Genomic DNA, 24257 nt, shown 5'->3' with positions numbered 1-24257 from the left:
ATTTCAGTAAGCATTGCAAATTCAAATATGGTTAATTGAAAAAAAAATGAAACTATAGAATGTAGAAAAAGTGAGAATGACTGAAATTACAGGGGAATACCACTCAAAATACGGGACATTCCTGCACTGTCCTAACTAGGATTTTTGCTGCATTCACAACTTTAAAAGTCTATCATTTTACAACGGTATTGTTTGTTCTTGCCTTAAACTGCTACCTTTTAAATTTTTCTGTCCCCCTCCTTGTCCCCCTCTAGTTCCGGCCCTGCATTCCTGTATAATACATGTTTTACTCCTGAATTTTAATGTTCTGTATTTTAAGGAACATATGATTACGCTTCTAATGTTGTAAATTAGGGGTTCATATCAAATTGTTTGGCATTTTACTGGTCCTTGGGTTCAGAAAAGATGAGAAAAACAGTCTTAAAGAGTTTGTGAGGATGAGAGAGTGTATAAGCATAGTAGTGACCAAAAGAGTGACTTGAGAGCAAAATACCAGGTCAATAAATTCTGAAAATGGGACTAAGAAAGTGTGGAAAAATATGAGTGATAGAAAAAGTGGTTGATAGACATATTTACGAGTGTAGGGTGTCTACTTATAGACATGAAAATTAAAGGAAAAATCATGCATCACTACATAATAAAAATAGCCCTTAAGGATTTTCTCTGAAGGAGTTGTTCTTCCTTAAACCCTGCAAACATCAAGTCAAGAATAGGTTCTTTCCTACATTAGTTGTTTTTGAATACTGGTGTTTAAGTTAATGCATGCACTAGATGCTAGACTGTCAGAAAAGAACAAAGCAAAAATAAGGGATAAAATATAGTTATTGGCTATGTAATAGCCTGGGAAGTTTTTGGCTTCCACACTGTTTAAGGAAGGGTTCTCGGGTCTCTCTCTGTTCTACTTAACCATTAAATCACTTGCACTTATGAATAAACCCTGTGTAAACAATGTCTGCTTACATTTTAAAGTACTTGACAACATCAAATTTTTCTAAGTATTAAATTATATAACCTGTGTAGTGAGCAGTGCTGGACCAATTGCAAAAAAATCTAGGGGTCAGAAAAAAATTTTACTTGAAGAGAAAGGTCCAGAATAATGCTTCTTTTGACACCTTTAGAGCAGTCAACCTCTTTCATATGTTGGCGCATATGCTGCTATAAATTCCAAACATTTTGTGCCGGTTTCAGCCTGAAATTTAGTAACTACACAAAGAAAATTTTAGCCGCCAATACCAATTTTTTAGACACCATGGCAACCTGTCGCTTGTCCAGCCCTGGTAAAAGACCTTAAGCTGTGTTTTCCTAGTGTAGCTGGCTTTAGCTGCTTAAAATACTACTACATTGAAAAAGTTTTGATACTTTTATTATGGAAGAATTAATACAGATAGAATCTGTTTATTTGGTTTTTTTTTTTTCAAAGTAACTACCCTGTGAATTAATACATTTTTTGTCATTGTTCATACAGAGATGTAAATGCAGATTGCAAGCTTTTTATTGTCACACCCTTGAGTGCCTTCGTTGCTGCTCGCTGCACTTCGGAACCTGAGAATTACTTACCCCTTAAGTAAATTATTTATCCGAGGAAGAAAAGATCAGAGGAATAAGTTGGTTATGAAGTATTGGAATGTGATGATTTGATAAGTAATCTGACACCAGAAAGAACTTTTAAATCCTTAAACGTCTGCATAATTTGGTGAGACAAGTGATCAGATCTCTCGATGGCCAAGTCTTGGGTACTTCATAACCATAATGCGCAGGCTTATAGGTTCTCTCGTGGCAGGGTTGGTAAAAAACCATTTTTTTGGTTTAAACCGGTTTGTTTTGTTTAAATAGCATTAACATTAAAAACAATAAAATTTCTGAAAAATCATTCAAACTTCTAATAATTAATTAAAATAAAATGTTTATTAATGTAATTAACACTATTCCTATATTAATTAATCTACAAATATTTCCTACATTTTAACAAAAAATCCACTTTTGCAATTATTTTTTTGCTTAGCTCTATGAATTACTTTGTGTTTGAAAATTCTTAATGTTATTATTAACCATATAGTATAAAGGTTTTTTCTCGTTACTTTCAGTATGTTTAATTAGGAAGCTATTTTGCAAAAACTGTAAAATTAGGCGAATATGTATATAATGAAGCACAAATAATGCAGATTAATTAGCAATGATTTACGATATACAGAGTGATTATAACTAAAGTTCTGATTTCAAAACACTTTAAAAAATAACCATTATCAGAATGACTTCGAAATTTACATGAATATTCCTGAAGCAATGGAATTTTAAATGGGAAAAAAAAATTAAAAAATGTAAAATTAACGACATTGTACTCACCCAACATATGGGAAATTCGCTTGCAGAATGGAAATGATAGCCAGTCAGGGCAAAATGATAACTTAATTAGCATTGCACGATTTCATAATTCATGGGAACATCACAAAAATGAAATAATTGAACAAATAAAACTACAACTTACTTAAGAAATGTTAAATATATCTTGTCCACTGTGTGTGTTCTGGCTATGAGGTGAAAGCACAAAAATGCTTGTTCAACAACAGATCAGAGTATGTCATTATGTGGATGTGCTTGCAATTCACCAGAGTTTGCAACTTGACTACTGCGTGTAATATTTTGGGGTATTCTTAAGGCCAAAACTTGCAAGGTCAGGTGAATTGACGGCCAGGTGTCATGTCATCCTGTTGTCAAAATGATTCTTCAGCAGCTGCTTTGCTGGTATTGCAATGTGCATCTTGATAAAAGTGGTACTATCTACACTGATGTTGAAGTGTGGAAATGATGTGGTTACGCAAAATGGTGTTATCCTGCTGGCCAAGTACAGCATCATCTACTTTCACGTTCCAAAGAAGTGCAGCGAGCAGCGATGAAGGGGCACTCTAGGGTGTGACAGAAAAAAAATTGCAATCCACATTTACATCTCTATGAACAATTTCAAAAATGTATACGAGTCATTCCCAAAAAAAGTGTACATTCCACATTTTTGGAATGAAAAATTCAAAGTTGAATTTTCAAAATAAAATTGATATCAAATTATAGCCAATGACTTGAAGTTTAATATTTCATAAATATTTTTCACTTTCATTTTGTAATATTTTATTTTTTGGGTTTCATGGCCGAAAGTCGGATTTTTGTCCACTCTGTTATGAAAACAAATATCTCATTGAAAAATAATTATTTCTGCTGTTTTTATCTTATATATAAATGTGAAAGTATGTATGTATGCTCTTTATACAAATCTACAGTTTTAGACCGATCGTCGCCAGATTTTGCATATATACCAAACAGGTCCGGGATTGAACCGTAGGCTACTTTAAAACTTCGTCAGAGCTGGGCAAATGCCCGAAATGGGCAAAAAACTGTCGGGCAACAATGGTTTTGGGGCCTCAACAATCACTTTTGGAACGTTTACTTTGGTTACCGTGGTTTCCAACAATGCGTTTCAGACATGAATATATGCCTTTACAATGGTTAGTCACACCTTTAATTCTGTTATTATAACAGTTTACTCCTTTATAACGGTTTGTCACTTTTCCAATCCTACCAGTAATTGCAAAAAACCCGGGAAGATCGCCGGGTATTTCTGCTAGCCTATATACAGGTTATCCTGTAAGTGCTAATGCTGCCTTTATCTCATCAATCGCCCATAGTATAGGTATAGTTTCAATTTAGAAAATGCTTAAAACGCGTTTGAATAATATTCGCTGGACATGGGACGTCACTAATAGCTGAGAACAACAACTACGGTGACAAAACTGAGAATAAAAATGTTCAACTCCAGCTGCCAGTTGTTAAATAATTATTAAGGTATACATATATAATTTTTTTGCGGGGCGGGCAACGTCGCCGGGTATCAGCTAGTCTCTTATAATAATGAAATCAGCTTATTTCTTTTACATATACTGAAAAAAAGCAATTTAAAAAAAAAAAAATTTCTGTTGTTTTGATGGTTTTTCATGATTTCTTCGAAATAGCTCATGGAAAAGTTTATTTTTTACGTATTTAGCTACTTAAAATCAAAACTTTTTATTTCTGACAGACAAATGGTTGGTAATTTAACATCTTAGTTTGGAGTGTTCGTAAATTTTTTTACCTGTGAACTGTAAAAATGCTTCCTGTAACAGAGTGGACATCATTGTAACAGTGCAATGAAATGTTTAACTGAGAGAAAGATATCTCAAATATTCTAAATAGGTCACTGGTCAAAGTGGACACTGGACTTCCTCAGCTGTATATTATATCATGAGGATGATTTTTCTTTTACTCCAAAATTTTTTGTTTAAATTTAATGGTAATTTCATGTTGGTATAAATCTCGCTTTTATGCCTCTCACATTACGGAGTTGCCAATTGCTACAGATTGTCTGTAATTTCTCAGAACGGCCGCAGTGAACTACAAAGATATGGGAGACTCTCAATACTATGGAAATCAGTTTAAAAAATTGTTTCTTTGAGTTTCTTGTGGTGTTTTATTTATTTTTATAAAATTTCATCGATCTTTACTGTAACAATGAATTTTTATACACATGTGGGAGAGTTCATGAGACAAACTCTTAGCCGATTTGTTTTGTCTGTGCGCGAAAGACAATTTGTAAAGCCGCGTCCAAACCCGCAGCTCTACCAACATTTTCTAATGCTATAGAGCTGTGGAGGCAGAAAGCCTCCGCACGGAGTGAATATGAAAGTGTGAGATCCAAGTTTGAGGATGTGAAAAGTCACAAGGTCATTGGGACTGATGAACAAAGATCAGGATTTTGGGTTGACCAAATAGTAGATGTTCGCCGAAGAACTGTTGCTCAGGAGCAAATTGTACACATAGATCTAAGGAGAGATAGGATGATGGAAAGGACTTTGAACTGGAACTATAAAGTGAAGTTGTGGGCGATGGCAAGGAACAACGTGTCAGGTCAATGGTTCCGAGAGATGATAAGTGATCACACTGGGAGCCCAAATGTTTTTCATGTGGATACCTGGGTAATGTCTCATGTGATTGTCTGAGAAAGAAGAACTTAACATGTGTCACCTGTGTGGTGTGGCCAATCATATTCAAAACCATTGTGATCAGACTGCAACGAAGAAAGTGAATTTGACAGCAAATGGGAGGTTGTGCTGATTGTTACAAAGGGAACTGCATCAAAAATGCTAGGATCAGTGATGGACGTCTCATCTCATGTTTGATCGACACTGGAAGTAGTGTGACTGTTGAAGTCTATAGTGGAAGACTGAAGCTCAAGTATGTGCCGAAATCAGAAGAATTGTTGGGATATGGAGATTTGGTGAAGCCATCAACAGTTGCAATTGAGAACCTTAACGTGGATTTGGAAACTATTGTGGATGTGTTGGTCGTCAATGATAATGCACAGTCGTATGATTTGATGGTTGGACGGAACTGTCTGATGTTGCCAGAAATAGAGTTTTCCAGGAGGGGGGGGGGAAAGATTGCATGTGTGGCATGCGAGTTGCCATGTGCTCGAGAAGATGTTGGAACTGAGGAGAAGACAATAGAGCTGATGGTCATGAATCCAGAAGAAGTTGACGGTGCAATGATGGAGGTCCTTGATGCCAGAACAGATGACGTGGAGGATGGACTAGTATTGTTACCAAAGGTTACTCTAGACTCATTTATTGATCAGAAACTAGAAATATGCTTCACTCTCACTGAGTAAGATCAAATCCTAATGATCCAGCATTCAGATGACGAACTGAAGAAACAGATAGAAATACTACAGAAAATTGACGTGGACCAAGGAAGAGATACAATTAGTTCTTGGGTACGAGCTGAAGAATAACCAACTTTTCAGAAAGATGGATGATAGAGGGAAAACTATTTATTGTATGTTATTTTAAAGTGGAAGGATGAACAGAAGACTTCTTGCGAAAGGTGGAAAACAAGAAAGAAAAGGGTGATAAGGCAGAAAAAGAAGAAAAGGTGGAAGAAAAGAATGAGGATAGTATGTGTTGAGGATGTAACTGAAGTTTTTGTTAACTATTCATCAAATGGTGTTTTATATGTGATTTTGCATGGATATTCTCTAATGTTCAATGATGGATTGTTGAGACGGTTAAAAGATGAGAATAACTCATGGATGAATCCAAAGGAAGTACAAAAAGAAGCTCGAGATATAATCACAGCAAATCAACGAAAGATGAAGAACAGCTTCGATAAGCACAGATGTGCTACAATAGTATTCGAACCAGGCGAGGTGGTTGTTATGAAGAGAAGTCTGAGAGCCATGGGATAACCGACAAAGACTCAACAAAAGTATAGAGGACCGATGACGGTTACAGCGGTGTTACCGAACGACATGTATCGAGAGACTGAATTGGAGTCAACAATGAAAGGTCATCTGTGCATGTGAGTGAACTCAAATCTTGAGGTGTGAGTCAGAATCTGATGGTAAAGACGCTGAATGCTCTAACATTTCAGTTGAAGATGAGCCAGTGTTATCAAGACATAATCCGAAGACGTCAAAATGGAAGGACCAGTACTGTGAGGCAATCATGACGATTTCAGGTCAGGATGACAGTGTAAGAAGCTATCGAGCAACTGCTTGAAAGGAAAAGATGTATTGATACTCTATTAATCTTTGTCAGAATCTTTCTTGATATGGAGGTATACCAGAAACGATGGCAACATGATGTAGGAATTGCTACAGCAGCAAGTCTTCCACCACAGGGTTAGCACAAACCTCTCAGCGAGATGTGGAAAAAAGTTGATTAAATTGTGCCATTTTGATTAAGTAATGAACTCAATTCAGTACTCAATGAGTCCCGGTCTAATTAGACCTCATGTGCAGAAAATGATTGGGGTGCAACACAAATGATCAAATTGATCACAGCAGGACCAACACAACCAGGGTTGCAATTAGTGGAGGACATGAAATTGATATTTTTATTACTAAATGCTTGCACGCTTGCCTCAAGTAAGTATCATGATGGACTCGCATTGCAATGATCTGGGTATGATCTTCAAAATTGGTGCAATGATTGGTCGGCTGAAGTTGATTTTCTAACTTTAAAGTATGAATGCAAACTCAGTTCCCATTTAAAGAAAAGTCTTATCAGTGGACACTCAGGCCTACAACATTCAAAGTCCATGATACAGACAGGCCAAATAAACACCCAAATTGGTAGACAGATGGCAGTACTTCTGGAACGCATAACAGGGATTAGTCCAAAACAAACTGTTTGGTGTACAACACATGCACATCTAACACATGCATTCTAACATGCACTAATTCATTTGAAGTCCTTCGGAGGAATGATTTTACAAAGGTGTTGCATCATCTCTCGTCCCCATATGCGCACCTCCTGATGCGTGGGTGGCAGAGGCGAAAAAAGGGGACAAGCGAACTGTTTCCCTTGCGTGACTTACTTCTTCCTCAGTGAGTTGCTCTCGCGCAAGTGTATAGTTTCTCCTTTTTTATTATGTGAAATTAATATTGTTAACCTGTGTAAATAGTTTTCTAAAATTAAATGAACTTAAATATTATCAACCGCTTCATCAATTGGAGTCAGAATATACATCGTCCACAATGTATGCCGATTCCCTAAAAAGGTTTCCGGTCAAGTAGTACTGTAGGCAGGGCTGGACAGTTTCTCCGAAGTGGAAAACCATGAAAAAACCGACTGGAAGAAATAGATTTCTTCCGAGTGGAAGAGACTAGTTTTCCTTCAATAATTTGTCATATAAGTTAGAAGTTATGCTTTAGATATAGCAAATGTATATTTTTTATAACATTAAGTAAATTTTATTTCTCTAATTTAATTATGTATGCAAATTAATAACTGCATCAGTCTTTTGAAGAGTTGAATAGTTTCTTCTGCTTGGAAAAAACTGCCAACCCTGCTTCTTCCAAGTAGAAGTCAGTCTTCCTTCCGTATTCATCATTTGCCCTACAATGTAAGATATGGCAAATACATTTTAACACTTCTAATAAATTTGAATTAGGCCTATGACAATTTAACTATGCACATGCAAAATCAATTAGAAAAATTATGTCTTTTGACCAAGATCACATATCTAGCTGAAGCTTTTCATCAAGACCTAGAGAAATTTCATTGAAAGTTTAAAATCCATTCATCTAATTTCAATCTAATTGAACTTTTACAAATACAAATACAAATACAAATACAACGCCACAACAGGCAAATTGCCCAACGAGGTGGCTGACTTAAGAACATCATGGATCCCCGAGCCCCCTACCTACTACTGCTACACCCCCCCCCCCCCGCGGAACCCCCCAACGAATCGGTACATGCGGGAATGTGCGTGTACGTGTAGTGCAACCTGACGTAAAGTTTGTTCCTGTGTAATGCTTGTTATGTGTAGTGCTGTCATCTGTCCCCAGTTTTACTAACTATGAGTGAAGTGTTATGGTTGAATGATTTACCGTTGTAGGACTGTTGCTCTCTGTGGCGAGACTTTTTAACGGGGAGATCGGCTCGCATTTGCGCCTTGAAGTTGGGAACCACAGAAAACCAACTTCAGCCGACCACCACTGTGGGGTTCGAACCCGGATCCTCGCATCACGAGTCCGTCACTATAACCAACAGGTTTTTAAGCAACAAAACAAACATTATTAATTTATTAAATGACTCTCTTCCATACTATTGGAAAATGAAAATTTTTTATCTTACTTTAAAGGTAGTTAGAAAACAGATTATTATTATATATAAATAATAATTACAAAATATCAGACAATATTATAAAAATCCTCATTTTCCTCACTGTAGTGCAACATCGAAAAAAAAAGAAGAGTTTTTAGCAGTTGTATGCTGTAATCAATTTCTCAGCGTAGAATGAATGAATGCAAAAGACAAGGAAATTCTTTTTGAGTTCTGCAGAGCTTGAAAGGGTGCTTAAAATTTCAAATTATGTCAAGTATGCTTCTGCCCACCTCATGGAGATAGTCACACATAATGATGAAAAAACATTAAAATTAAAAATGTTTCTAAACATTTCAATTGTCTGTTATATCTGATGTCTCCCAGCAGCTTTGGTCTTATTGCATAGGGAACACCTGTCGATCATATGTAAGTCCTATGATAATTCCCAAAATACTTTTACATTTTTGTTAAACACGACATATTACTCCTTATAGTTATATATTGCCAGGTAATTGAATAAATGTGCTGAACATATGAAACTATTTTCTATAAACATCTATTAATTATACTTTAAATTGTATAATATTTTTTATACTCGAATTAACATTTTGAGCGGCAATTGAAATCATTTGTTTTAATATGTGTGCTTTATTGGAAAATTAAATATTGCACACCTTGGTGAGATATTTATAATTAAATGTAAAAAAAAATGTTTTTATAAAACATACAAATACAAATACAAATACAACACCACAACAGGCAAATTGCCCAACGAGGTGGCTGACTTAAGAACATCATGGATCCCCGAGCCCTTTTTTTTTTTACCCTACCTACGAGCCCTACCTACTACTGCTACACCACACATGCACCCCGCCCACAACCCCCCGCGGAACCCCCAACGAATCGGTACATGCGGGAATGTGCGTGTACGTGTAGTGAAACCTGACGTGAAGTTTTTTTTTTGTTTCTCTGTAATGCTTGTTATGTGCAGTGCTGCCATCTGCCACCAGTTTTTCAAACTATGAGTGAAGTGTTATGATTGAATGATTTTTCGTTGTAGGACTGTTGCTCTCTGTGGCGAGACTTTTTAACGGGGAGATCGGCTCGCATTTGCGCCTTGAAGTTGGGAACCACAGAAAACCAACTTCAGCCGACCACCACTGTGGGGTTCGAACCCGGATCCTCGCATCGCGAGTCCGTCACTATAACCACAGCAACTGTTACTTAATATTATTTCACAACAAGTGAGGTGAAACAACAAGCATTAATTATGTGTACATCAACTAAACTGTAATTAATGCACATTTTTTCAGTTTCTTCCACTGTCCCGGAAGAAGCCCAACCCTGACTGTAGGTGTTGCTTGTTGGAATCAAGGATAGTGTTATCATTCAGTTATTGTTATCACTACTGCAATGTAGGCCCCTATGGAACTGGCCAATACATATCATAAGATGGGAAAAATTTGTTTACAGTTATTGGTTTATGTTGTCAATTTTTTTTCTTGTCAAAAGTTTCATTATTATAAGCTATACTTAATAGCACTTTCTTTCAAACCGAGCCCAACTCTGGTATATGGCCATAAGCAATTTACTACTGATTGAGTTGTGCCAGAAGTTTGTGTGTGCCTAACAATACGAATGTGTATACAGTTTTATGTGTGAATTTTTAGTGGTGCCATATATATTAAAATTCTAAGTGAAGTGTGGTGTTTTGAATATTTGTACTGTTGTAGGCCTGTTGCTCTCTGGGGTGAGACTTTTCAACGAGGAGATCTGCATGCATCTCTTTAACATTCCTTTAAGGAATTTTCAAAGATTAGGAGCATGCCAGAATGTTTTGAATGTTACAAACTTATGTGTGGCCTTTACATATTTATATTGTCAGAATATTATGCATGTTTCAGTGTTCTAATGGTGAATTCTATAGAGAAATGTGTAGGAGGTGCATGTATGGTCAAATAGTAATAGTGCTGCCATTGGTTAGATGCTGTAAATTTTTTGCTCTTTTCTTTCTACATTTCAAGTTTGCCTTCATTGCTGTGCTTGATGGGATTATCATACTTGGTTTTACATGTATTTATTGATTGACAATCCCTCACCCCCACCAGATGACAAGCAATATAACATTTATGTTATTTAGTTTTGTCTATTGCTGTAAATAAATAAGGGTGAGGTGTGGAATTTGAATGGTTGTGTGGGCCAACTGTCAAACAGGATCCCCCAAATCAGGGTTATAAGATTCCAATGTGATGAAACCGCGACATCTAACCAATCCTCAAGGAACTATGACATAACAAAGGTTTTTCAACAGCTGGCTGTTGAAACCCTCATCGTAATAGCAGAAAGTGACATCATTTTTGGACTGGCATATTCCTGATAAATATAGTCGGCTTCTCTCATTATCGGATGATGGATTGACAAATAGAATAAAATCTATCGATAACCTATTTGGTAATTTTATGCATACAGTCCCAAGAATTTTGGGATGTCAAATAGTAGTCCTGCATTATATTAGGTTTCCTGGTGCTGGAAGTTCATCTGACCTTCAAGTATAACATTATACTTGTTTTATGGCTTCTAAGAAGCTTCGGTGCTAGTAGAATCAAGGCCTATTCACACACCAGCGCATCTCCATTCCAAGAGATTTGTCTTGTCCCTTTCAAAAAAGAAAATTTTCCTTTAACCAATTTATTATTAGTACTCTTACACACATCAGGTGCAATTCGGAATCTGATCGTAATATGTTCCTTATGCATTAGAGACTAAATGCCAAATTTAGACTGAACAGAGGTGTATGAATAGACCTTAATGAAGAATCAGATGTGCGAGTTTCATAATCATTTTTTCTACTCTGTAAATCACTAATATCAGTGATTTTTCTTTTATTTATATATATATATATATTTTTTTTTTTTTTTTTTTTGTTTGCTGAGCGATGACTTATTAATCACTTTGACTTCTAAAATTCTAGCTATTCCAATATTGCTATTTGATTCGATTTTTGTAGAGAGCATCAGGCATATTTTGGGAAGAAATGTGAAAATTTCATTGAAATGCCCTGTAAAAATGGAAACAAAGCCAGAGAAAACAGAGAGCCGGATCCTGGTGAGCTTTCTTAGAAAATCATTTTGATATATAGATTAACATATCATTTTCATGTAGGTCATATTAATGATTGATCATATGTATTTTCTTTTTAGAAGTCTTGCATCAGACATTTTTTAATATGTAATATGATCTTTTATCTGTGTGTATATTGATTGTTATTTTGCATTATACAGGGTTATTCAAAATGATGTACGATATTTTAAAACACTATAATAAACTCATTTTTAAACATACTTACCCTGTACGGGTTTAAAATAAAGGGAAACTCGAACATTTTCAAATTCCCCTTGACTTGTGGCGTTACTATCGTAAAGATGGAGTGTCAAAGAAAATGCATTTTGCGTCCTGCAGTATGCGAAAATGGAATCTAATTTTAGCCCAACGTGCGTTTTATAGATGTTTTGTAAAACATAGTCTTATTGACAAAAGCATTTTTAAGTGGTATTACCAATTTGAAGAAACAAGTTGTCTGTAAAGGCAAAAGCATAAGGAGGCCACTGGACTGTTACAGTACACTCCCGGTTCAATTTTTGATTTTCCCAAAAATAATTATCCTGCAGCTGGCTGTAAGAAATTACACATACAATTTTCCCACTTGAACAGACATTTATTATCAGTACAGTTCAAAATATTACACAAAACTATTAAATTTGACATGTGATTCTTGTTTAAATAATTTAACATATAAAATTACGATTTAGAATTTAGTAATTTATTATTGCACACAAATTAAAATGTCTCACCAACTGACGACAGTCAGGAAAATAGTTCTCCATCCCGCACTAGTGAGGCTTTTAGTCCATAAGACCTTTGAGTCCGTATATTGATACCACCTTCCCATTGGTCATGCTGACATGATCAAGTCTCCCTCTGGGCGTTGAATGACACGCACAATCATGCCAAGGAATTCCACTTACAGTCGTGTCCGTCTACACGAGACACTACTCCAAAGGAACCATCTGGACATTGCACTGATCATCACGCCAGCCAAGAATGGACGAGAGGTTCCACGTAACATGAGTGTAGACAACAATTGCACACAAAGAACATAATTTCACTACACCATAATTGTGGATCTTAGCGTGTTTCACCGCCAAGATGAACCCCTGTCGAGAAACTGGTGCACTAGTTCATGGCATTGAACATGACCCTTTAAAGGGACTGCTACTATTACCACTTAACCGAACATGCACCTCATACACATTCCTCTACGGAATTTCTAATGAATTGACACATGCCGGAGAGAGAGAGAAAATGTGTGTTCTGAGTGTATGTGCTTGGCCCTAATGTATTTATATTGTAGAAGTGCGCTTGTTTCGTGTTCACGCTGCCATCTGGCTTCCATTTTCTGAAGTAAAGATGGAAATGCTTGAATTTTCATGTTTTATAAGTATCATGTTATAGGCCTGCCTGCTCTCTGTGGAGAGACTTTTTCAAATAGGAACTGGTACACATTCCTGCCTCGAAGCTGGAAAACTGCAGAAACCAACTTCAGGTGACCACCACTGCGCCACCAATGGGGTTTGAACATGGATCCTCAGGACAAGAGTCTAGCACGACGCCCACATGACTCCACAGCGGCAAAGGGACCGACTGCCAATCGCATTGCACTATTGAGACACGTGCTGAATTCTGACATTGATTGACTGCAAAAATACAAGTAGAAGAGAAAAAGCACAATCAAAGCACACATGCAGCAATATATAGGAGGTTTTTCGGTTATGCAGGACCATCATAGCAAATCGGCGTCCAGACATAACATAGTAATTAGGACATCACTTCTGAACATTATAGGAAAATCATAATAGAAATGTAACAATAAAACACCAACATTAAAGACTTGGTCAGTCTTCAATGTATGACAAAAATATATAAGAATACGGAAACTAATGACTGAATATGGTGTTTTTTTTTCCAGAGGTAACATGTAATGTTACACCACCTATTAGTAACAAGATCATTGAAAAGATAAACGCGACATTTATACTCGACCCAAAGAAATCTATAAACAAAGCGGGTATATATATAATGAACTAGGACGCCCGCCCAAACAAGTGTGTTGTGTGAAAACTATCGCAAATGAAACCTTACGGATTGTAGATAATTCATGCTTTATTTCCAACAGACAAGTAAAAGTGATTGGGTTTTTCCAGAAATATACAGGAAAAATGTAAAATGACAATGATTTTTTTGCCTGCCTCGTATTCAGTTGGCGAGGTAACTTTCCATATCAATGGGAAAGTAAACTGCCACAATGTGCATTGTAACCTTCCTTTGGATTACCTGCCCGGTTCGAATTATCCTTAGTTAAAGCCTGGGTTGTTTGGTGTAAACCACAGTTTTAACCAAGCGGTTTTTTTCAAAAAATCACAAATGTGGCTTAAATATAATTTTTTCCCCTGAAAAATATCATTCATTCATTATTAGCCAAAATGATTAATTCTTACCACATTTTCTATCCTTGGGGTACATTCTGATGGCATATCTTTCAATGGTGTAAAATGATATAAGTGTTTTTTTGAAAAAAATCTCAGGCCTGAATATAAATTTTCTTTCACATTAAGTATCTTAGTTGCTGAAAATTATATACTGTTTCAAAATTTGTCATTCTTACTGCATTTTCTACATTCTGAATCTTAAGCAAATTCATGAACATAGTTTCCCAACCTTTTTTGTCCCATCATCCGCTTCTTCAGAAATTTTTTTCTCCCATCGCCCTTCAACACAATCTAACCCATAGGATCCTATGCTATACCCGTACTTTCTACCACCCCCTGGAACATTCCATTGCCCATTGGGAATCACTGTTCATGAATGAGGATTGCATCACACATATGTAGTGGTAGTGTATTATCTCTTAGGCTTTTTTCCTTCTCAAAGAAGCAGCAGCAATAGTGACTTTACTGCCGCGGTAAGGGCAGGTGGCCTTATAATTCAAAAAGACACCAGTTGCTCCTAAAGGACAAAGACCAGTGTACTAGTGGTTACATTACCTCACACACATTTTCATTTTTTTTTCATAGGAGGCAGCACATCTCATACTGTATATCGCCACCAGGCTTAATATTGAATTATTATTTTTACATATTTTAAAATTACCTCTAGCTAATCAAGGTCCTACCATACAGTAGTAAAAGCCCGAAATTGGCCAGTTTGTGAAGTGTCCTCTCCAAATAATTTTCAGTTAGAAATTCTTCGGAATATGGACTGGGTCACCGTATGGTTAGGATGTACAGTAGTAAGTGATTTATAAAAAATGATCAGCTATATACAGAGTGATTATAATTAAAGTTCTGATTCCAAAACATGATTAAGAACTGCTGGTCAGAATAGCTTGAAAATTTGCACGGATCCACTGCATGAAGCAATGGAATATTCTTTGGCAAAAGAAAAAAAAACCTTTAAAATGCACAAATAGATGATGCTATACTTGGCCAGCGGTATAATCTATTTTGTGCAACCATATCATTTTGGCACTTCCAACAGCATCAATGTGTGAATAGCAGGGCTGGACAAATCCCAGATGCCGGGGTGACTAGAAAATGGGTTTTGGCACCTAAAATTTTATATGCATTATTGCTAGAATGAAGTGTAAGTATGAGACAATTGTTTTTTGATTTTGTAATGTTTCTTCCAACATGAGAATGGGTCATAAAGTCCCGGAAAAGTAAAAAAAGAAAAAATTACCCAGGACCTTTTCTTGGGAGAAAACATGCTTCGCTCTTAACAAATTTGGTAAAAAAAACCTGTATTTTTTTTCCGATTTGTCCAGGCCTGGTGGATAGCATAACTTATCAAGATGCACATAGCAACACCAGCAAAGCAGCTGCTTAAGAACCATTTTGACAATAACAAGATATGACACCTGGCCAGTCACCGGACAGGTGAACGCTACTATAACCCTTGCAACTTTTGGCTTTGAGGATACCCCAAAAATTTTATATGCAGTGATCGAATTGTAAACTTTGGTGAATTGAAAGCACCTCCACTCATCATTACCATAACATACTCTGATCCGTAGTTGAACAAGCATTTTTGCCCTTCCACCTCACAGCCAGAACATGGTGGACAACATATTTAACATAAATGACTTGATTTTTGTGATGTTTCCATGAAAAAGAAATCATGCCATGCTAATTGCATTATCATTTTGCCTTGACTGGTTATCATATCCATCATGCAGGTGCTGAATCAGTACAGCGTCATCTATTTTACATTTTTAAGTATTTTTCCCCCTTCGCCATACAAAATTTCATTGCTTCAGGAATATTCGTGCAAATTTTCAAGTCATTCTGACCAGTGGTTTTTATTTTAGTGTTTTGATATCAGAACTTTAGTTATAATCACCCTGCATATTGTAAATCATTGCTAATTAAATTGCATTAATTATGCTTCATTGAACACACAGTAATTGCTTAGTTTTTATCATATTATTTCCAAAATAGAGTCCTAATTAAGCATATTGAAAGTAACTGGAGAAAACATATTTATTATAGGGTTAATAATAACATTAAGAATTCTCAAACATAAAATTAATATTTATAGTTAAGCTATAAAATAATTAAATTGCAAAAGTTAGTTTTTATTAAAATGTAAGATATATTTATAGATTGATTAATATGGGAATTGTGTAAATTACAATAATAATCATTTTATTTTAATTAATTATTAGAAGTTTGAATGATTTTTTAGAAATTTTATTGTTTTTAATGTAAATGTTATTAAAACCAAAAAAACCTGGTTTTCTGTTGTTTTTTTTTCAAAAAAAAGTTTTTATCAACCCTGGTTAAAGCAGACAACAAGAAGGAAATATAAGTTTTTATCCACTTTAATTACTTTATTTTGTTAAATATTTTAAAACATTACCTTTACAATTTAAACTTTTAGTTAATTTCGACTTAAGACAAATTTTTCATTGCAAACTCCATTCAAAGATTTAGTTCAGTCAAACTGTTATCTCACCCATGATAGTTCATCAGCCGAGAATCCAATTTCTTTCTGAGAACCCAGAAGCTCCAAGTTCAGGTAGCAAACATGGCACAAGTCTGATCAAGGTGAAGGGACAAATCAAGGAATCGAGTTCAGGAGTTCACGTCATTGGCAATTGGCGTCCATTGGAAGCTCTCCAAATGATCGATCAAACCACCACATATGTTGGAAGATGGAGAAGAACTGGACATCACCATCAGCAGTTAATTGGCACGATACCCTGAAACACCTCTGGTTTTCACCATTCAGAAACCTACCAAAAGGGGCAGCCGTTCATCAGAGCTGAACTGCAAAACTCAGATTTTTCTTTAGAAAAATTGAAATTTAATTAAAAGCATTACAACCGGACCAGCTGGGGACAATAGCACCCTTTAAATACAAATACAACACCACAACAGGCAAATTGCCCAACGAGGTGGCTGACTTAAGAACATCATGGATCCCCGAGCCATCCTTTTGGAGGCCCTACCTACTACTACTACACCACACACCCCCTCGTAACCCCCCAACGAATCGGTACATGCGGGAATATGCGTGTACGTGTAGTGAAACCTGACGTGAAGTTTTTGTTGTTTCTCTGTAATGCTTGTTATGTGTAGTGCTGCCATCTGCCACCAGTTTTTCTAACTATGAGTGAAGTGTTATGATTGAATGATTTATCGTTGTAGGACTGTTGCTCTCTGTGGCGAGACTTTTTAACGTGGAGATCGGCTCGCATTTGCGCCTTGAAGTTGGGAACCACAGAAAACCAACTTCAGCCGACCACCACTGTGGGGTTCGAACCCGGATCCTCGCATCGCGAGTCCGTCACTATAACCACTCGACCACCACAGCGGCTTAACAAAGTGAAGTGTCTATAGACACGTTACAGCATATCTGGGGTACTAAAAACCCACACTATACCGTGGAGCATGAACAGATTCTGCTAAAATGAATGTCTTGTGCAATTTCTGAGACAAAATGGTATGTTTCTTTCTTGGTGAAACAAACAGTGAATGGCAACACATATCCTGATATGTTAGAGTTCTGGCTGTTTCCTCAATTAGAGGAAGATTCAAATGACTTTGTCTTGCAACTGGATGGTGCTCCTCCAAACTGGAAGCTGCAAGCACTACCACTCAACTTAGATGACCTAAAAACACGCATATGTAATGCTCTGAACTTGTAACACCAGACATGCTCAAACAAATTTGTCAAGAACTAGACTATCGTCTGTACATTGTCCACATCACTTGAAAAAGGTATATAGAACATTAATAATGCCATAAAATAAAAATGTTTGAGTTTTTCTTTATTTTAAACCCCAATTGGTAAGTGTATGTTTGAAAATGAGTTTATTATTGTATTTTAAAATACCGTACATCATTTTGAATAACCCTGTACATTGTTGTTATCAGGTGGTATTTCTTTTATTTTTCATCTCAATAAAATTTCTTTTTCAGGCATTCTCAGCTTGTAGGCTATTCATCCTCACAGCCAAAGTACCAACTAAAGTATTTAAAATTCCATACTTTTTGTTTAAACTACTAGTTTTACCATGCATTCATAAATTCAGTATTTACATTGATGGGGAAGAAACTTGATTCATTGACCTAAAATTAAATTTATACAGTGAAACCTGTATAAAGCGGAAGTCTAGGGACTGAATAATATTCAATTTTAGACAAATTTCCGTTTTATAAAGGTGCAAGTCAAGGCACTAATCATTGAATAGATTATATCCCGAAAGCAGAATATGCCGAAATCTGCAAAGTATGTCACAGAACAATCGGTGCTACTGCAGAACAATCTGGAAGAATTTTGAGAAAAATGTAGAAAACATTATGGGAATAAATAATTAAAAATAATTATTTACATTACATTATGGGAATTTTTACTGCAAAACATTTCCAATTAGCCGATTCATTGCTGAACAATGCAATACATTCTGCTTTGAGGGGACTATTTTGATTGTGTTTGAGACAGGTTTCCATATTATGCAGTGTCCGTCTTAGACTGGTTTCACTGTATTGAAATTTGTGGTGTCACTTATGTTTTTATTGCATATGGGCCATTCTCACGAAATTGGCTTAAATTGTGTCCCCAGCAGTTTACGTTTAATATATTTATATGCCAGAGATAAAGGACACTGTTAATTTTTATCAATATTTTGATACCTTGGCTAACGAAGATAATTTGTTCTGAAATTATGTTTGCTAGCCGAAACACTATTTCTTGTAGGTTTCTATGGAAAACAATTAAATTTGTTCCAGGTATTGAACAAAATTTAAAGACAATCTGAAGGCTAAAATGAACAGCTTCAATATTGGATAAATGGGAATTTTATAGTAAGATGAGATACTGAAGATTATTTTTTATTTTACAATATGTACACAACTAACATCTGCTTTAGTCTACTAAAGCTCAACCCATTTTTCAAATTTAACAATGATAACTTTGTATCGTAAAAGAAAAATGTTCTAATTTTCAATAATATATATTTTTAGGACCAGAATACTTTTTAATGTTTCATATTTTTTTTATAATTTTGAATATTTTTATCAATAGTTTATAGGCAAATGAAAATTTTCCTTTTTTCCTTCATTTATGGTGAAACCAGTTGACACATAGGTGGCAACTGGTGTTGTAGGACTTGAACCAATTGAATATTGTGTAGAAAAAGTTAAAATGTAGTTATCACTTAAACTTTTCATCCAGAATAAATTTAATTTGTAAAGTAATTTCCAATTCTAATTTATTTAAAAGAAAGTTCAAGAGATAACTACATTCTTAACCTTTTTGACACAAAATTTGATTTTGTGTAGAAAAGGTTTCTCTCTTGACTGCTGCATCGAGCTGTACTGATGTTTCATCTGAAACTGCTTTGAGAGCGCCTCTCGTGATTCCGCAAAACAAAAACAAATTAGAAATCTTTTGTTCCCATGAAATTTGCAAGAAACACAAATAGCACAAAAAAGAAATGAAAATGCAATTTACAAAAACAATCGTTCCCCCTAATGAAAATTAGCAACCAAAATGGATGGACCATGTTGCGTCATGCATAAACATCAAATTAGTGTTGGAATAAGTAAATCTGACGTGGAATTGTGCATTTTCTCTTAACATGGTTAAACTTAAATCAATTTTTTTACCATTAATTTTTAACAAACTTCACTGCTGTCTATATTTTATTTATCATTAGGTAAAGAGAGGTCCTAAGAATTTTTTTGTATTTTTTGGTTGGCATTTATTTTTGTCCAATTTCATAAGAATGACCATACATTATTTTTTGTCCTGAGAAACACAATCTTAAAAAAAATTCATTGCAAACGTCATAGTATAAATTTCTAAAATCAATATTACTAACTGCATTTCAGTTAAGAATAGATTCTGAGCATTTAACAATAATTTTATATATGACATGAATGTCGCTCTCCACTTGTTAATACAAGATATACAGAAGACTGGATGTTGTGAAGATATTTATTATTTGAGATGTTAATTTTTTAAGGAAGGAAAAAACTCATCTTTGCCTCGCCTCTACCGGGAGTCGAACCTGGGTCCCTCGATTGCCGGACGAGTGCTCTGACCACTAAGCTACAGAGGAGATAGAGATTTTCCTTTGCCAGGGCGTAAATATGTGCCGAACGGAACCGTGCAATGGACGGTGAACCGATCAGCTAATAGCTCATAGCTCTAGCGAAGGAAAATCTCTATCTCCTCTATAACTTAGTAGTCAGAGCACTCGTCCGGCAATCAAGGGACCCGGGTTCGACTCCCGGTAGAGACAGAGATGAGTTTTTTCCTTCCTTAAAAAATTAACATCTCAAATAATAAATATCTTCACAACATCCAGTCTTCCGTATATCTTGTATTAACAAGTGGAGAGCGACATTCATGTCATATATATAGCCATCTGGTGGCTTGGCATCCATGAGCTATTAGCTGATCCGTTCACCGTCCATTGCACGGTTCTGTTCGGCACATATACGCTCTAGCGAAGGAACATCTCTATCTCCTCTGTAGCTTAGTGGTCAGAGCACTCGTCCGGCAATCGGGGGACCCGGGTTCGACTCCCGGTAGAGGCAGAGATGAGTTTTTTCCTTCCTTAAAAATTTAACATCTCAAATAATAAATATCTTCACAACATCCAGTCTTCTGTATATCTTGTAATAATTTTATATGAAATATTTGTCAGAATATGAGGAATTGTATCTATGTCTGAGGTTTCCACCCTTTATATGCCAAGGAATTCATGTGTAGTGTTTCGTAAAGGTAGCTGGTGCCAATGTATGAACTCATTGTCAAAACTGGTTACTCTATTAGATTTGAAATAGTTGGTAAGATGGAACATTGCAACTAATTAGTTGCTTCTAGGTGCCAAGGAAGAGCACAGCAGACACCATTGCACTTGCAAGCACAGGGTTGGGTATGCTATGCATTATAGTTTACTTGAACTTGCCAATGTTCAAAAGTTTTCTCATACATACTTTATTGAGAGGTACCACATTTATGATTTTTTTTCTCCCAATTTACAGATTGAACACACATTCCATTATCTTGACATTCAAGCCATTGAAAGTAAGAAGACTAACCAGGTACATGTTAAAACTTTTTGTATTTTGTATGTCTTCAGTTAGCTTTTAATTTCACAGGTGTGTAAATTTTGAAGGAAATATTTTGTGTGTGGAAAATAAATGTATACTTTTTGAATATATTTGACATGACAAAAAATTGTTTTTGCCCTTTAGCTATCCCTGACAGTTGATAATAAGGTCTTCACATTTTTCTCAATGGACCAAGATTCTGAGGATGTAGATCACATGATCAGTCAGCTGGGTACAGCTGTGAAAAGCATTTTCCCGCAAGTGCCTTTGGAGTTAGTATATCATTGATAATTGATGTTTTTTTACCATGTTTCCAAAAGTTTGCCCTTTTTGGAGTTTAGATATTTTCTTGAATTTCTAGAAATATACTGGACAAATCCTTCAGAAATTTCAGTCATATATACTTTATATTGGTACTTACCATTTCCAGTGAAAATTTAATCATGAGTGCGTTTAGGGGACCGATAAAAAAATTAGTAAGGAAAAAAGTTTTTGATTAACCCTGTATTAAAAAAAAAGGTGAAAACGACTTGCAACTTTAGAAAAATATTGTAATGACCTTGTCTAATATTTCTGTGCAATTTTCGTAAGAATAGCTCGTATAATCACGAAAATAAAAATGTTTCCTATAAAAATTCCAATTTTCATTGCGTAATTTTTACTTATAACATGGTGAGTTTTTAACAAATTTTTATGAAAATTAAAGAAAACATGACGTTATGCATGGGACATACTTTATAGAAGTGTGAAATGTGACAAATCATTATTCAATGACGTATGAGTATTTTTAATAAATGATTATTAATTGCACATGCGCAAGAAATATAAATTTTATTTTTTGATAATTTGATTGCCAGATACATAGTGCAAATTATATGAAAATTCCAGCTGAATGTGTCGTGGAAATTCAGAAAGATACACGCGATATTGTGCGCTGTAATTTCGAAACTTACTAAAAGTAACTGAATGATAAGGGGTTTTCCACAAATTGGTGTATGATTATTTGCGATTATTTCACTTTTGACTTCAGTTTGTTTGTTGTGACATACACGCATATTGTGCTAAAACACTTCTCTTACATTGCATATTAGACGTGTCTTTACTCATTCCTATAATATTGTGGAGTTATTCATAAAATAATCGAATAACAGCAAAAAAGTATACTAATTTGTGGGCAATCCCTTATTATTCAGCTATTTCCAGCAACTTTCAAAATTACAGCTTACAATATTGTATTAATCTTACTGAATTTTCACGACATTCAGCTGGAATTTTCATATAACTTGCACTATATATCTGTCAGACCAGACACGACCCAGGCAACTATACATTGCACTATATATCTGGCAATCAAATTATCAAAAATGAAATTTATATTTTTTGTGCATGTGCAATTAATAATCATTTAGTAAAAATGTTTGTTTCATTGAATAATAATTTGTCACATTTCAAATTTCTATACAGTATGCCTCTTGTATAGTGTAATGTTTTCTGTATATTTTTAAAAAATTTGTTGAAAACTTATGTTATAAGCAAATTTATGTTCTTATACTCTAGACGAATCAAGCAATCTCTTGAATAGAATATTGTATGTATATACTGGTGAGTACCACACAATGTAAGGTATACAGTCAAATCCCATTATAACGAACGCCAAGGGACCGGAGGAATCACTTCGTTAAAACGAAATTTCATTATAAAGGAATTCCAGGTTACATAGCATTGTTCCTATGTAAACTTATTTGGGGGATTAGAAAAGTGTTCGTTAAAACAGGATTCGACTGTATATATAACCAATAATTTCAGAACGATTTGCCCAGTGATTTTCTAGAAATTTGAGAAAATGTCTAAACTCCAAAAAGGACACAACTTTTGGAAGCATAGTGTATATCAAAAATACAGCAACCCATTAAGAGTAATAAAAACCAATAATTGTGATAAAATATAAATGTACTGCCTATAAAAAATTATGGTTGTGTTATTTAAGTATGCATAACTTCACAATTTATCGCATTATTTCTATCATACTTCTTTTTTAAATGTACCAGTTTTGTTAGAACTTGTGACCACCGGAGGTAAGTTATTCCATTTATTCACAACTCTATTTCAGAAAAAATACCTGTGACACCACAACCTAGAATTCCCCTCTTGGTAATCAATACTGGTGTCACCTTGTTGAGCAGTTGATTCTGTATTAAATATATATAACTCGTAATTCATTTTATTCAACTCAGGGCTCCCATTCATCCTACTTTTTGGTAAAATGCTCTACTTTCTCGGTTTTGTCCTACTTTATAGTTTTTGTCTTACTTTTCCTATTTTTTTACCAAATCCTATCTATAAAATTCATGTAATTGGTTTTAATTGAGCAGGGAATCATCGATATATTGCCAAATAGTACAAATGTTGTAGATTGCAATTATTGATTCTGCCAAAGCAGAAATTTTATCGTTTTCAAGGTTAATTTTTCATTTGTGTAGTTTGAGGGTTAAATAAATACAAATACAAATACCACTCCACAACAGGCAAATTGCCCAACGAGGTGGCTGACTTAAGAACATCATGGTTCCCCGAGCCATTTTTTGGAGGCCCTACCTACTAACGAACCCCCAACGAATCGGTACATGCGGGAATGTGCGTGTACGTGTAGTGCAACCTGACGCAAAGTTTGTTTCTGTGTAATGCTTGTTATGTGTAGTGCTGTCATCTGCCCCCAGTTTTTCTAACTATGAGTGAAGTGTTATGGTTGAATGATTTACCGTTGTAGGACTGTTGCTCTCTGTGGCGAGACTTTTTAACGGGGAGATCGGCTCGCATTTGCGCCTTGAAGTTGGGAACCACAGAAAACCAACTTCAGCCGACCACCACTGTGGGGTTCGAACCCGGATCCTCGCATCACGAGTCCGGCACTATAACCACTCGACCACCACAAAACAAGTAG

General features: G+C 35.4%; 1 protein-coding gene across 4 annotated transcripts in view; it reads left to right on the top strand.

The window, feature by feature from the left end:
• The window catches only part of LRR (capping protein regulator and myosin 1 linker 1 leucine rich repeat protein), a 124503-nt gene that overhangs the window by 2834 nt on the left and 97412 nt on the right, over positions 1–24257 (top strand). For 3 of the 4 annotated variants that reach the window (XM_089245681.1, XM_089245682.1, XM_089245684.1), the window contains exons 2-5: positions 11605–11738; positions 18173–18223; positions 21248–21307; positions 21461–21588. In XM_089245681.1, the coding sequence (XP_089101807.1) occupies positions 11605–11738; positions 18173–18223; positions 21248–21307; positions 21461–21588 (373 nt within the window). The remainder of the gene's footprint in view (positions 1–11604; positions 11739–18172; positions 18224–21247; positions 21308–21460; positions 21589–24257) is intronic. The other variant, XM_089245683.1, reaches the window with a different exon arrangement.

This window comes from Pholcus phalangioides, unplaced genomic scaffold (genome assembly GCF_987345545.1).
Source record: "Pholcus phalangioides strain wild (caught in Gottingen) unplaced genomic scaffold, Ppha-v1.0 ptg000016l_1, whole genome shotgun sequence".
Lineage (NCBI taxonomy): Eukaryota > Metazoa > Arthropoda > Arachnida > Araneae > Pholcidae > Pholcus > Pholcus phalangioides.
The sequence above is the reverse complement of the archived record's forward strand: the minus strand, read 5'-3'. Positions and strand labels throughout refer to the sequence as shown.